The 16,415-nt window shown below is 50.2% G+C and overlaps 1 protein-coding gene across 2 annotated transcripts in view; it reads left to right on the top strand.

The window, feature by feature from the left end:
• The window catches only part of TIE1 (tyrosine kinase with immunoglobulin like and EGF like domains 1), a 58,602-nt gene that overhangs the window by 29,260 nt on the left and 12,927 nt on the right, over positions 1-16,415 (top strand). For both annotated transcript variants that reach the window (XM_078605360.1, XM_078605359.1), the window contains exons 19-21: positions 1,200-1,390; positions 2,994-3,107; positions 5,074-5,144. In XM_078605360.1, the coding sequence (XP_078461486.1) occupies positions 1,200-1,390; positions 2,994-3,107; positions 5,074-5,144 (376 nt within the window). The remainder of the gene's footprint in view (positions 1-1,199; positions 1,391-2,993; positions 3,108-5,073; positions 5,145-16,415) is intronic.

Genomic DNA, 16,415 nt, shown 5'->3' with positions numbered 1-16,415 from the left:
TTCAAGCTATCAATGCCGGTTCAGTGATTCTGCACTTCAACTTTTATGAACGACTGGGTGTTTAAGGTTAGCGATTTCTCGCATTATCTGGCCGTATAACAAATGAAAAAATACAATTACTTTACTATGAAACACGGTAGAACCAACACCTCTGCCGTGGCTGATCATTGTTTTAGCGCTGTGGGCACACATTAAATTGATTTCTCCAAGGCGAAGGTACTATGCAAACCCACTGGCTATCAACAAAGATTTGTTCATGAAGCTATCCAGATATATAAACACAGACACAATTTCAACCGAGAAGATGGGTACTAACTGAGCAATCATTGTAAGGACGTTATTTTTGGTCATAACTGGCTGTGATGCTTCCATCCTACCTGCCGATGTTAGCAGTTATTTCCGACTCTCTGAGTTACATTACCTTGTTAAATGTCGTTACATTAACAGGCTAAATGTCTCACTAACATTGCAGCCGCTCCCTTTTACTCGATGCGGCGGTGGCACTCGTTGTTTAATATGCTGAATGTCTCTCATTAACACAGCCGCTGCTGCGGGAGCCGTCTCACATTGACATGTTCATCTCTAATCTTGAGCAATACAATGGCTTCTTCAGCACCGTAGCCGTGGGGTTACATTAACAGATTGACATGCTAATCTCTAGCAATACAATGGCCGAGGTATAGCTAGCTCTGCGATCCTACATTTACTTGCAAATTCCATCTCTAGCCCCGCCCACTTACCCTTGGGTTGTTCCCATCTCAAACCGATATAACCTTTGGCCGCAGTAGCTCTCTCACTACATTTATTCCTGCCTCAGCATTCCACCTGCTGTATTTTTTCACCTGAAGACGATTGCTTGTTTTGCGATCGAAACGTGATTTTTTATTTAATTTAATTATTTTTCTATCTACATGACTTTACCGAAAGACCCAAAGAGTATTTACTATGCAAGTTAAAATTTTGTGTTTTAATATTTGTGTGTTTTTTTTATTTAGGGCCGCTATGTAACATATGCTACAGGCCCGCACTAGCTTAATCGGGCACTGGTTGTATGTATGCATGTTGAATTTCTTTCACGCCGTACGTAGCCAACCGCGCTAATCAGAATCGCGATTAGCACGCTGTGGAGGGGGAGCGGAGGGGACGTGGGCGGAATCTTCGTGGCTCCAGCATCTGATCCCCCGGACCGGTCGGCGCAGGGTACCTGTACATCGCGATAGAGTTTGCGGCGTTCGGGAACCTGCTGGACTTCCTGCGCAAGAGCAGGGTGCTGGAGACGGACCCGGCGTTCGCCAAGGAGCACGGCACGGCCTCCACGCTCTCCTCGCAGCAGCTGCTGCAGTTCGCGGCAGACGTGGCCAAGGGCATGCAGTACCTGAGCGAGAAGCAGGTCCGGTGTGTGTCTGGTGTGTGTCCAGTGTGTGTGTGTTCAAGGCTACATGGGGGGGGGATCTGTCTTGGTGTCAGGTGTGTGTGTGAGGTGCCGCAGTGGCGAGATGTGAACTCCCTCGCCTGGTATGCAGGACGTCGTGGATTCCATTCTGACCCTGACGCCTGCTGTATATTTGGAGTTTGCGTGTCTCTCTCCCACTGGTCGCGTGGATTTTTCTCCGGGTCCTCCGCTTTTTCCCTCCATATTTAGGATCATGCGTTTAGAGTATTTGGTTTCTATGAATTTCCACATGAAAAGCCACTTCGTTGAGCTATCATTTGTGGCCGTGTCGCTTATGAAAAAGGGCTATATAGCTCAGTGGGCATTACCACGTAAAAGATAAATAGTTTAATTTTTAGAGGTGCGTGTGAGGAGCGGTGTGGAGCAGCGGTTAACGCGCTGCATTACGAATCTGGTGACCCAAGTTCAATTCCTGCTCACGACCAATACGGGTCCCAGGCCTTCCCCTTGTTCGACTCGGCCTTTATATGAGTAGAGTAGCACCCCTCTTTACGACCACCCCTGTTAACGACTAATCGCTTAGAGCCCAATGTGTTCGCTTACTGACCATTGTTAACGACGGGCTATTGTAGGTACAGTTAATATTAATTAACTCGCCTTTTTGCCCGTCCAAGCACGGGTGTATATTGCAGTAAATATGAAATATTCAATAGAAAAATTGTTCAGCTCATGATTATTAATGAGGGGGGGGGGGGTTGCCCCATGTGGAGTGACGTCACCCGCTCATGATTATTAATTAGCGGAGGGGTGCGGCATGTGGAGTGCGCGACCTTCTTGTGCGTTAGTGTAAATTTCCACGCGGGCATGAATATTAATGAAGGGGGGGGGCTCTTTTGCAGTGACGTCACACACGGATGTAGCACTGTGCTGCATAGATTTATTTTTTACCGTCACTTTCTGTAAAGAAACGTCATATTTGAAGCGACTTTGCTTAATAAATTATTTAATTCAGCTCGACCTTCTGCGTTAGTGTAAAAATCCACCCACTCATGAATATTAATGAGGGGGGTGGGCCTCATGTGGAGTGACGTCACGCAGGGGGGTGGGCCTCATGTGGAGTGTTGTCACGCACAAGACGGACAGACATTTCTGAATGATTATAGTAGGTAATGCATTGATTAAACATGTTTCTTTTAATATTACGTATTTATAATGTTGTTAGTATCGTTATGTATTAATATCCATTGTTTAAATATTAGAAAGTACGTTTTTTTGGTGAAAAAGGGTAACTTTCGATGCTATCGGAACGAATTAAGTCTTAAAAATGTATCTCCTATACTCGCTTAACGACCAAATCACTTATCGACCGGTTTCGTGGAACCAATTACTGTCGTTAACAGGGGGTTCTACTGTTCCTGGTATGGTGTGCAAACATCGGCACTGGGGAGAAAAAGACGGCCGGGAAAGTGGTGCTGTGGCCACCCACCCCACCTTGTGCGCCGTATCAGCGTTCGTAGGCGTCTTGCTGACAGCGCTAGCCCCCGAAGAGTGTTAAAGGCTGACACAGGAGCGGGCATCTTTTTCTCTTTGTCGTTACCAGTTTATTCACCGAGACCTGGCCGCTCGCAACATCCTGGTGGCGGAAAACTACGTGGCGAAGATCGCCGACTTCGGGCTGTCGCGCGGCGAGGAGGTCTACGTGAAAAAGACCATGGTGGGTACAAACGGAAAGAAATCGGAGCAAAAAAACCAACAACTACCCGATCTACGGAAAGGATCCAATAGTGCTCGCACACACATACGTACTCAAAGCAATGATTCAACGAAGTGCATTTTCTTGCTGTCGCAAAAGTTTGTTCGAGACAAATTACTGTGCGAAAGCGTTCGCGGTTACGCCGGCTGGAGAAAAGGTCAAACTGGATGTCAGGCGGCGCGCTCGCGGCTCGCGAGAAGACGTCGCAGAGGAAGTACATTCCGTGATCCCTTCCGGCGACCTCTCGCCCACACACGAGGGGGCTGCATTGTCCCGCGTGCCCTGCTGCAGGAAAATGTCCATCCCGTGACAATGAAGATGACTTTTTTTTATTCTCAGAGCTGTGGCATTTCACAAAATCAAGTGAGAAGCTTGATGGTCGCGCTTGTTTGCGTGCCTTCGTTTGTGGCTGGGCACTTGAGAAGCTGGCTTCACGGCGAGCGGCTCCAGCACGGATTCAAACCGGGACATCCACAGCTCTCGTGTTACAGCTTCCAAATTGGCCGAGTTTCCCGGGCTATCCGACGCGAGCGGTCGTCCATGTGAAAAAAAATGACTAAAAATCACGGTCAAGAACGTCTTCTTGGTCTGCCAGTGACATCACCGTGACATCATCATCCTCGCTACCATAACTTTTACTAAATTGTCTGGTGATGTTGCTACTGTCTTGGCAGTGGTGTACAAGCGCAAACAACAACTCAACATGCTCCATGTCAATAATAACACTGTGCGTTGCCTTTAAAAATAACTTTTTATAATACGCGACGTTTCAAACAATGGCCTTTATCGAAGATAAACGATTCATTCATGATTCAATGTTGATTCATGTGCTCTGAAGAAGGCTTGTTGCCCGAAACATCTATGTATTCTCTTTGCAAGGCCGTGGACGGCGTTAGTGTTGACACAAAATGTGCTGAGTTGCGATGACATTCAATGTCAGAGCGGCGATGTCACCACAGTGCTGTCATGCTGTGTGTTTAAAAGTCTTCGTGTTCAATCACTATCGAGGCTTCACACTCTGAACGCACAACTCCGAGTGTGCATCCTACAAGATGAGAGCCATCTACTTTGGGTTGCGTCCTCCCATACCCACAGATGCAAACGATCGTTGTAGCAATAATCTATTCTTTTATTTAGTGTCTGAGTAGGTAAATCATTCGCAGACTGAATCCGACACCAAATCCCCTGGGTCCCTGTTCTGGTGAACCTTCTGCCACAAAATATAGCGCAAACTGCAAAGGAGTTTTTACATTTTCTGGCCAACAATAGCCACATATCCACCCATCAACCTAGACCTCAACAATGCTCCTCGCCGCTGACTCAAGTCTCAATCCCTCTTCTGGGATGGCGCCACTACTGCTGCTGCTGTCACAGTCCTAGAATCTCACCCCCAGATCGGGAGGAACGCTGCTGGCGAACAGAGTGGAACAATGTGGACGTCCAGAATACTAAACACCTCCTCGTTCAAAACCCAAGCATCATCCCACCTCCTAGCTATGGGATTTTTTCAAGAGGACACTGGTGGTGTGACCATCAATTGCATCACAACATCTACAGGCCGATGTAGCACATCTCCTTCATAAATGGAAAATTGAAGACAATCCACAGCAGATCAATCGTTGGCCCTATCGTTGCGGCTAGCAGACCTCAACGTTGCCATTTTGAGATACTGAGCATCTTTGCTGCCGTCACAACAGAATCAGGAGACTCTGGGCAGGATTCCCACAAACAGGACAGAGACAAGTGAAGGTCCCGCAACGACGTGACGTGATGGTGGTACCGTGTGTGGGGTCTGGTGGTGGTTGCCATTTGTTGTGTGGTGGGCGCTCCTCTGCTGTGGCGGTACGTTGGCACCGGGCGCGATGGCATCGGCTCGCTCGCTCACTCACTCCCTCCTCTTCTGTGTCTCTCTCCTCCTTCTCGCCAGGGGCGGCTGCCCGTGCGATGGATGGCCATCGAGTCGCTGAACTACAGCGTGTATACGTCCAAAAGCGACGTGTGAGTGGCACACCAGCACACATCGGCACGCGCCGGCGCATGCCAGCACACACAAAAATAGGTGGCCACTTTTTTTCTACTGTAAACCAAACCCATACGTACTTCTCAGTCAGCACTGGGCCTATTGTCAAAACAGTGCAGTCTCCTGCAGTGAAGTTGAACACAGCAACGCCGGTACGAGATCTCGGCACAAATCAATTCCTGCCACCCACACACAGGTGGCCAACTCCCAGACTGTTGGCAACCCCACACACGCGTGGCCAATACGTAGTGAGACGTGCACAAACATTTAACATCTATAACTTATACAGCACTACGCGTTTACGGGATGAATATCGCACACAGTCAACGCACACGAAAGTTGTTCTGTCTGTATCGGTTACCAATGTCGCGTAAGCACGTTTTGTCTGCGGATTCAAATGTTTGGCACTTCACCCAACGTCGTCGTTAAAATCTAAAAAAACTGTAGGACGCCAGCGCTGTTCATCAAACACGCTCCATGCGCCTTGACGGCCACGGGGAGTTTCGCAACAATGGCATGTGGTGATCCACCAACCCTCACTGCCTCCCCACAGCGCTGGCTTACAGGCCTCGTGCATAGCTGTGAAGAAGAGGCATTGCCTGAAACGTCGCCTATGATATATTTCTAATTTCGGCCCATGCGCACGCAGGTGTCATTGTTATTGGCGTACGTGATGAGTGTGTTATTGTTGGCTGAGCTTGTGCGCACCACTGAAAACGCGTCAGCAGCATCACCGACATGCGTTATTCAACGTTCAGGCTGCTCCAGATCACAGCGTACACAGCCGACCACTTCCCCATGACCTTGCAGGCCCCTCGGGTCCACGGAGCACGTGTTCCATTCTCGGTTGGAGGGGTTGACTCAACCCATCATCCCTCCTCACGGGGTCAATAGAATGAGTACCAATTTGTGGCGGAAGTCATCGGCGGTTGTCTTTATGTATAGACCGGGATCCCCACCACAGGAATGTGGAATTTCCACCACTGGCTCAGGGGCTGTTAAACGGGAGTTGAGCACCGATGCCTCAACGCTCGTTTGAACAGCAAATCACTCTGACTTCAGAGAGAAGGGAGGGGGTAGCGGCATAGGGGAGGCTGTGGGACTTCGTCTCTTCACAGAGGTCCGGAGCCCGGGCTCGGACAGCCAGGGAACGCGTCTCGGCCGTGTGCTCGATGGCCGAGCGGGAAGGTTGATCCCACGCGACGGCTTTGGACTCCGGAGGCCGACCGTAGCTCACAGCAGAAGGCCTGGGGTAACTGGAACAAAGAGGAGGCCCGGTTTGCGGTACAGGGTGCCACGGTGGCGAGATGTTAACTTCCTCGTCTGGTATACAGGAGGTCGTGGGTTCGATCCTGATGCCTGTATATTTGGAGTTTGCATGTTCTCTCTCTTCCCGTGGTAACGTGGATTTTTCGCAGGTTCCTCTAGTTTTTCCCTCCACATTTCGAATCAAAGTGTAATTACAGAGTATTTGGCTGCTATAAATTTCCAAATGATAAGCCACTTCGTGGAGCTATCATTTGTGATGGCCAGGTCGCTTCCAAAAAGAGCCATATAGCTCAGTGGTACCTTACCTGGTAAAATAAAAAAAATAGTTAAATAGAGCGTTTCGGAGGTGGCGGTGGGGACCTTCCGCACGAGTCGGTGCTGTGGACCAGCGGGGAGCTCGTTCTGCCGCTGGTTTCCTAGAGGATTTGCGGTTTGAATGCAGTGGGCCTCGTTGATAACCGTGCCATACCACGTGCCGCCTGTTTTGCTCAAACAGCCGATACCGCGACGTTATTTGAAGGAGAATAGTGAGCCATTGCGCTCCGGCGTCGTGGTCTCAAATTGGCCACATTTAGTAAAATCATTGACTCTGGAATCACGCGGAGCAGCGATCGCCGCCGCCCTTTCCATACTGCGAAAGAGCAGGACCCTCGCGAGAGAGCGTCTTGAGACTCGGCGAGGCTTTGCCGGGTAAACAAATTGGCAAACGCCAGGGCGTGAAGACGCCGCGACGTTGATCGCATCCGTGCGGCTGGGATGAGCGCGGGGGCGGTGGGTGGTGGGCGCTGCGGCTCGTTCCCACACGCCCCCCACGTCCCGCCGCCACCACGACCCACAATCCACCTTCCCACGCACGGCGGCCGCAAGTGCGGGCTTATCTCTCTCCCGAAACGCTTCCACGCGGCCGCTGGGGTCCAGCGGGGGACGGTGCTATCGGGGGCCGCAATGCGGTGCCCTCCCTGCTCATCGCGCCGCTACCACGCGCCCACCCCGCCCCCTCCCCCCATGCCCCCACACAACCACGGCCCAGCCTGCTGAGTCGCCGCAGGCCGAGGCCACGGATGATCTGCTAATTAGGCTCCTAACTGCCTCTGACGGCGGCGGTAACCGTAAAGATCACGCGAGAACGTGGCCCTCTGCTTCACTCACAGTGGACGTCAAAGATCCCGCGAAGTAATTCGAAGAAGAGTGGCAGGCGTCACTCACAATTTGTCCAAAAAAATTATCCACCGCAGATTAATCAATTGGGATAGACGACAGCAGCAATCGTCGCCCCCCCTCCCCCCCTTAAGCAGGACCCTCCTGAAGAAGAGTCTTGAGGCTCCCCGGTGTAAACAAGCGTAATGACAAGAGCAATAATGCGCCTGGTGTCTGTGAAGGAGGGGATGATGCCAAGTGACTAGGAGATGTTAACTACCTCGCTTGGATGTATACAGGAGGTCGTGGGTTCGATGCCGACCCTGACACCTATATATTTGGAGCTTGCATGTTCTCCCAGTGGTCACATCGATCCTCCGGTATTGCTGCTAGACATTCAAACCGTATGGCTGGACCCTGGGGTCCCATAAGCCCCCGGCTCTTGCGTAAACATTATATTATAATGTAAACATTATATTATAATGTAAACAAACACTTTGCTCTTTTTCACCAATGGGTTTGAAGGATGGTTGCAAGTGTTGTCTTGTTAAACTATGCCTTTAAAACTGAAAACTGCTTACCTGTAGTACCTATATTTAAATGCACTATCGAAAAAAATAATGTACAGCCCTCTGTCAATCATCGTGTTTCTCAGTGTGGATTTGTGAACACACTTTGTAAACAGTAAAATAGTACGCGTTTTTAATGCGCTGTTCATATTGTAACAAGCGTTTATACCAATGTTACTCTACAGCAGGGGTCTCAAACTCAAATTACATGGGGGCCGCTGGAGGCAGTATCAGGGTGAGGCTGGGCCGCATCAGGTATTCCACAAAAAAAACTTTGCTAAAAAAATCCAAACTTCTCAAATGTCATTACTAACAGTTATTTTACTTCAATGGGTTCTTCTGAACATGAATAGAATATTGAAGAACATGAACGGTTCTTCTGAACATGGCTTCTCTTGCCTACTTCCTCTCACATAGCTGAGCCACATTGGGCTTGAGGGAGGAAGCAGTTGAGACCCTCAGTATGGCTTGAAGATGATCATCAGTAAGTCTGGACCTGTACTTGGACTTATTGAAGTTCAAGGTGGAGAAGAGCTTTTCACACAAATATGTGCTCCCAAAAAGGCGCATGGTCCGCTTGAACATTCGGGAAAGCTCAGGGAAGCTGGGGTTCAATTCTCGCAAAAATTGCCCAAGCTTGTCTTCTTTTCCACTCACCTCCCTAAACTTGGCTTTGAGGTCAGAGTTGCACTGCAGGTCAATGAGCTCCATTTGAAGTACAGGAGGGGCATCTTGCACATCAAAGGAGAAGGGATCCGCAAAAATTTGAAAAGTGGCTCTGTGCGTTTTGAAGTCTGCAAATCTGTGATCAAATTCCTCCTGTAGCCTCAAAATGGCATCAACATACTTCTCACCACTGAATGGTGTGCCTGCATTCAGGAGTGCCTTGCATGCTGGGAAATGGCAAAGGTTTGTCTGAGAGAGCTGGGCTTTCCATAACACAAGTTTTGTGGAGAATGCTCTCACGTTGTCATAGGCAGCACTGACGAGCTGCCCCTGGCCTTGTAACTTCTTGTTCAGTACATTCAGCTCATGCGTGATGTCAACAAGAAAAGCTAAGTCCATGAGCCATTTGGGATCACTTAGCACAGGAACAGCCACCCCATCCTTCTCCATGAAGGTTTTCACTTCTGCTCTCAATTCAAAAAATCTCTTCAAGACGTTTCCCCTGCTGAGCCAACGTACCTCGGTGAAGTAGAGCACATCCTCATATTCTGACTCCATTTCCTCTAAAAAAGTACGGAACATCCGGTGCTTTAAGCCCCTGGATCTGATTTGGTTGATGCATTTCACAACAACAGACATCACATTGTCAAACTTCAGGCATTTGCTGCAAAGGGCCTGCTGATGGATGATGCAGTGCAGAGCAATGGCCTCCTCCACACCCTCCTCTTCTAGTTTTCTTTGAACAAGTGCCACCAGTCTATTTTTCCTCCCTGTCATTGATGGCACTCCGTCGGTTGTTATTCCAACAAACTTCTTCCATGGCAAACCGGCATTCACAATGGCATCACACAGCTGGCAAAATATCTCCTGAGCGGTGGTGTGGCCATGCATTGGAATTACTGTGATCAACTCCTCCATCACTTCAAAATTGTCATCAACACCACGGACATATATTGTGAGCTGAGCAGTGTCAGTGATGTCTGAACTCTCGTCAAGAGCGACTGAGTATGCATTGAAAAATTTGGCTTTCTCACGCAGTTGATCATAAATGTCACTTGACAGGTCAGAAATGCGCTCTGCCACGGTGTTAGCAGAAAGGCTGATGTTGCTAAACTGACCTTTCTTTTCTGGACAGACTATACTTGCAGCCTGTAAGATGCACTTTTTGATAAACTCGCCTTCTGTGAATGGCTTTCCTGCCTTAGCAATCATCTCACTAACCACGTAGCTTACTTCGACTGCTGCATTATTCTCTTTGGTTGCTTTCTTGAAGACATTTTATTGCCTCAGTAGACATGTTTTAAGATTGGTAACCCGGTTGGCTCTCTCATCTCCCTGGTATTTTGCATACTCCTCAGCATGTCTAGTTGAGTAATGACGTTTGAGGTTGTATTCCTTGTGCACCGCAACTTTTTCTGTACAAATAAGACACGTCGGGGTGCTCATGTGCTCAACAAAGAAATATTGCATCTCCCACTTTTCCTGAAATTGTCTGTGCTCGTCACCAACCTTTCTCTTCACTGCAGGCTTTGAAAAAGACATGATTGGGGCTTTGTGACAAGATATATATTCATTCCACTTGCTGTCGCTCACGCAATGAAGTTTAAGTCAAGTGTTTAGCCAACCAGCGACGCACGGAGATGTAATTTCCGCAAATGCACGTCATTTCCGCTTTTTCCGGTCACAACAGGTGCGTAGATTATGGGGCGGGGGGGGGTAATGCGTTCCCATCAGATTTCGTCCCCACACCCCAGTCACAGGCAGACACAGCTGTAGCGGCTGCTACTATACACGCTTCTCTGTTCAAAGCACGGGGATCTGAGCCGGGATGAGCTGTGGATCTGCGCTTTGACGCGCTCAGGTGCGCGCACAGTGGAGAGCCGAAAGAGGGAGAGGAGAGGACTATATGAGGCAGCGTCATTGTGTGACCACGGGGTTCAAATGCTGCTGGCCACTGTCGGGGCTTTCGCTGCCTTCAGTCACATCATCACATTTTTCTATACATTTTTGTGCTTACTTTGTGCCGGCGTGTTGGCTTGCCTGCGTTCCGGGACTTATTTGAGCAGATCCGGTACTCGTATCGAAAAAAATATGAATATTAAAAAAAGTTTTTAAAGAAATGATTGAAATAAAATATAACAATATAATGTAATCACTAGAAAATTACGGAGCCCCTGTTGACATCGGTGGATGAATTACTAATTTGTGGCCACGCAATAACAAGATAATCTAATAAGTTATATATAAAGCTTTCTTAACAACAGCATCACAATTTCATAAAATAATAACAAATGCAAACTTCTAAGATGAACCAAAATAATTATGCACATCGTCATGTACAGACTGTGGCTCGGTGCGTAAATGTCACCACCAGAGGATGAGGGAATTTAAATCATTAAAATTCATCCACACATCAGGTGTAAATAATAATGTAAAACAGCCCAGACTGTAAAATGTAGATATTAGCTCAATGACGTGTTATAAACTGCTGCAGTTTAGAATAATCCGTCTGCGTAAAGAAGCTCCCAAAACCTCACAGTGCAGCGTGTGCGTAAAGGAGCCGTGGTGTCCCTTGAATTTGCCTTCAATTTAACAAATTGTGTGTGTGTGTGTGTTCCGTTCGTTTTCTCCGCTGGACACAGAAGTCGCCTTTGCTCAAGATGCCACTTTATTAATCACTGACACAAAGACTGATACCGTCACTGCAGTATAGCCTAAATAAGTCCCACTGCATTGTAAGTGGCATGTGTGTGCTGTTTTAAGCGTCGTTTTATGTGCGTTCCGGGATCTGTGCTCGTCGTACCTGCACTGTCATATGTACTTAGCGTTCCGGCACCTTGTGATTTACAAATGAAGCACTGGATACATCATGACCTGCGCGAAAGAGGGCGGAAAACTATGAATTTCACCCTCCTGCTCTCCGCATATCCAAAGCCACTCTTTTTTCTCCCGGCTCTCTCTCTCACTCACTCTCACACGTACACAAACACACACACACACGACCCCGCCCCCCATGTCACTCACATGCATGCCGCATTCACTGGACAGGCACACAGTAGGAAACCAGAACATCATAACATTGTCCCACACAGCAGCTAACAGCGGGGTTGCTACAATATAAAACTCGCGGGCCGCACTAACATTAAACTTTCATATTAAGGTGGGGGCCACAAAATATCGTCCCGAGGGCCGCAATTGGCCCGCGGGCCGCGAGTTTGAGACCCCGCCTCTACAGAGTAGTGGGTCGCCGCTCCTCTTATCCGCATTGTTATGAGCGGTATGTGGGGACTATGACTTAATCGCTAAAAAAAAACCTATCTGCACAGATGCATACATACAAGAGAAGTATCAAACAGGAGGAATTAACGGTGCAACGCATCTGTTAAATATCTGCAGGTAATAGGATTGTCATCGATTGATTCTGGCTGCAGACATTGGTAGGTCACAAATAATAATGAAGATAAGAGAGCAGTTTCACTGTAGTATGCATACTGTTATGACAAATTAAGGACTTAAGTCGTGTAGGCAGTTTGAGCAGCTTTGGATAAGATTTATGATCCTGCCCATACCCGAGCATGGAGTGCATTCGCTTGTTCAGCTCTTCTGCCCAATCGTCCTCGCTCGCTTGGACACGACGTGACAACAGAGCGATCCGCGCCAGGTGGGTCGCGGCGTTTATGTGGGTGGTGGGACGGAGTCGCGAAAAATCAATTAATTACGATTTTGACTTTCGTTTATTCGGGACCCCAGGGTCCCGCCATAAGGTTCATTTTCACACGATGAGCCGTTTCGTAATGCGCTTACGTTACTCCGTCCCCGCACAGACTCGCCGCGTCGGCGGGCGGCCTGGGCCGGGACGCGGGACCTCACGGCCCCCGTATGGATGTTTATTTTCAACTGAAAAAATCGGAGAATTTCCCGGGGAAAGCCACGTGGGGTGCACGTGCATCCGTTGATTCCGTCACCTGGATGCGCGCGTGCGTCGGGAGCCGGAGAGCGGTGGCGTTTGTAACCGCGTCTGGGCCGAGGGCTTTACCCCCTCGCGTTCGTGGGGTATTCTCCACGTTACGCCGGCTCCCACGTTTTCAACTCTCATCAATGGGCGTAAGCCAAGCATCCCAATGCGGGAGCCTCCTGAGTAGTAGTCTTGAGACTCGGCGAGGCTCTCTCGGGTGAATCGATAGCCCCGGCGCGTCGAAAAAGAGGCGAGGTGGTACAGCAAAAATGTGGACTCCATTTGTTCCGCACGCTTGGGTTTTCTCCGGGCAATCCAATTTCATCCCACATATAAATATTAATTAATTGGCCGGTAACACCTGAATATATAGAGGACCGCAGAGCTTGGGCAGTCGTTGGTGCCGGCTCACCACACGACTGCCTTCCCGCTTGTCTGCGGTTCCTCCTCGCGTCTCTGCGTCGTTGTCCCTGAAAATGAAGTTCTTGTTATGAACCTTGGCCCAGCGTTCCAGGTTGTGTTAGTCCCTGACCCTCTGCTCACGATCATTAAGGACCTTCATGATGGTGAGCGGGCCCGCGTAAAACTACGTGGCCGGGAGTCAGAGCCATTCCCTGTACACCTTGGGGTGCGACAGGGATGTTCTCTGGCTCCCACATTATTTTACATATTTTGAACACGTCGTTCGTGAAGCCTTCAATAGCTGTACCGGGGGAATTTCCATTTGGTACAGATGTAATGGGAGGCTGATCGATGCCCGGGTGCGGTCAAGGGATGGCTCCCTCTTGTCAACGATGGTATGTATGCCGATGATTTGGTAATAGCTGCTCATTCAGAGGAGGAGTTGGAGATGCTGCTGCTGAAACTGGAGCGTGCCCTCTAAGAGGTGGGGCCTTACCATCAGCCCCATCAAAACTAAGCACCTGCCTGGGTATTTTGTACCATCGGACACTCCACCCCCACAACTACGAATTGGTGATGGGGCAGTTGTGGAGAGAGTTGAGAGTTTCCCATACCTGGGCAGTGTGCTCGTGAGCGGCTCCGGTTTAACAGCAGAGGTCTCACTCCGAATCAGTCGAGCGGCAATATCTTTTCATCGGTTGCGTAACGCTGTGTGGAAGCTACCTGGTCTGTCAGTCCGCACGAAGCTTCAGGTCTTCTCGGCCACGGTCATTCCCTCCCTTCTCTATGCTTGCGAAACGTGGACCCCCCTAATGGAGCATCTTCGCCGGTTAGAAACATTTAGGCTGGCCTGCGTACGATCCATCCTGGGTTTAACCAGGCAGGATTGTGTGAGGAGCTCACAAATCCTTGAAAGACCTGGGCAAAGTCCCATCGGTGAGCTCCTCCGGCAGGCAAGGCTGTGTTGGCTGGGTCATTTAGCCCGCATGCCCAGCCACCGTATGCCTAAACAGCTTTTGTTCGGCCGGATAGAGGGGGCTAAACGGGCGTGGCACGGGCTACAGAAGATATGGAGTGATGTGGTACAGGAGGACGTGGAGCTGAGTGGACTTGCCGATGACTGGTACCAGCGGTGTCAAGATCGGCCTCAGTGGAGGAGGCTCATTAAGGATGCTACTGGGCAGTTGGAGGCAGTCGCCCTCCAACAACAACAGAGGACGGAGGAGCGACGCTCACAACAACGAGCAGAGCGCCGGGTTGCTAAAGCACAGCAAGTTGGCACAGTAGTCATCACTGTCATCTCAGTCAGTTGACCTGTGGCACCTGGGTCTGCCCCGTGACCTCCTGCCAACGGGCGTTCAACACTTCACGTGGCCTCAAGGTGCACATAGCCTGGCACAAGCGTCGTGGTGACGTCACCGCCACTTAGTGGCGAATGGCGGATGTTGCTGTGTGTGTGTCTGTGTGTGTCTGTGTGTGTGTGTATGTGTGTGTGTCTGTGTGTGTATCTGTGTGTGTGTGTGTCTGTGAATGGGGAGCGGTAGTGTAGCGGTTAGCGCGCTGTGCTACGAACCTAGCGACCCGGGTACGATTCCCGCTCACGGCCAACACCAGTGACGATTATCTGAACCGGTCCTGGGCCTCCCCTAGGTCGACTCAGCCTGATATGAGTACCTGGTGTGGTGTGTAAACATCGGCACTGGGGAGACAAAGACGGTCGGGCGTGGTGCTGGCCACCCACCACCTCGTGTACCGTTCCGGCCTTCATAGGTGTTCGCTAACAGCACTTGCCCCTACAGTCTATTAAGGCTATACGGGGGATCTTTGTGTTATCATTGTGTGTCTGTGTGTGTGCGTTCTGCCTTTGTCTTTGCGAGGCTCTGCGTGTGTCTGCAGTGAATTTATTTTGTTTTGCCAAATGAGAACAACCCTTTGTGTCCATCGATGTGTCTTGTGTCTACGTCTGTGTCTTCGTGTACACGTGCCGCGGTGTGTCTGCGTCTGCGTATGAATGTGACTTCTTGACCCGTATCCACAGATATAAATAAAATCCCTCCACCAGCTCCCAAATCCATTCCTGGGATGAAAGATAGCACAGTCACCTTCTCCCCTCCACGCACTCTCCTACCTCTCCCCTCTAATCTCACTCTACCCCCCTCCACGCACTCTCTTACCTCTCTCATCTCATCTCACTCTACCCCCCTCCACGCACTCTCCTACCTCTCTCATCTCATCTCACTCTACCCCCCTCCACGCACTCTTCTACTTCTCCCCTCTCATCTCACTCTACCCCCTCCACGCACTCTCCTACCTCTCCCCTCTCATCTCACTCTACTCCCATCCACACACTCTCCTACCTCTCCCCTCTCATCTCACTCTACCCCCCTCCACGCACTCCCCTACCTCTCCCCTCTCATCTCACTCTACCTCCCTCCACGCATTCTCCTACCTCTCCCCTCTCATCTCACTCTACCCCCCTCCACGCACTCTCCTACCTCCCCCCTCTCATCTCACTCTACCCCCCTCCACGCACTCTCCTACCTCTCTCATCTCATCTCACTCTACCCCCCTCCACGCACTCTCCTACCTCTCCCCTCTCATCTCACTCTACCCCCTTCCACGCACTCTCCTACATCTCCCCTCTCATCTCATTCTACCCCCTCCACGCACTCTCCTACCTCTCTCATCTCATCTCACTCTACCCCCCTCCACACACTCTCTTACCTCTCCCCTCTCATCTCACTCTACCCCCCTCCACGCACTCTCCTACCTCCCCCCTCTCATCTCACTCTGCTCCCATCCACGCACTCTCCTACCTCTCCCCTCTCATCTCACTCTACCCCCCTCCACGCACTCCCCTACCTCTCCCCTCTCATCTCACTCTACCCCCCTCCACGCACTCTCCTACCTCTCCCCTCTCATCTCACTCTACCCCCTCCACGCACTCTCCTACCTCTCCCCTCTCATCTCACTCTACCCCCCTCCACGCACTCTCCTACCTCTCTCGTCTCATCTCACTCTACCCCCCTCCACGCATTCTCCTCCCTCTCCCCTCTCATCTCACTCTACCCCCCTCCACGCACTCCCCTACCTCTCCCCTCTCATCTCACTCTACCCCCCTCCACGCACTCTCCTACCTCTCCCATCTCATCTCACTCTACCCCCCTCCACGCACTCTCCTACCTCTCTCGTCTCATCTCACTCTACCCCCCTCCACGCACTCTCCTACCTCTCCCCTCTCATCTCACTCT

This window comes from Lampetra planeri, chromosome 24 (assembly GCF_965212315.1).
Source record: "Lampetra planeri chromosome 24, kcLamPlan1.2.h2, whole genome shotgun sequence".
NCBI lineage: Eukaryota > Metazoa > Chordata > Hyperoartia > Petromyzontiformes > Petromyzontidae > Lampetra > Lampetra planeri.
This window is presented reverse-complemented; position numbering and strand designations above follow the sequence as displayed.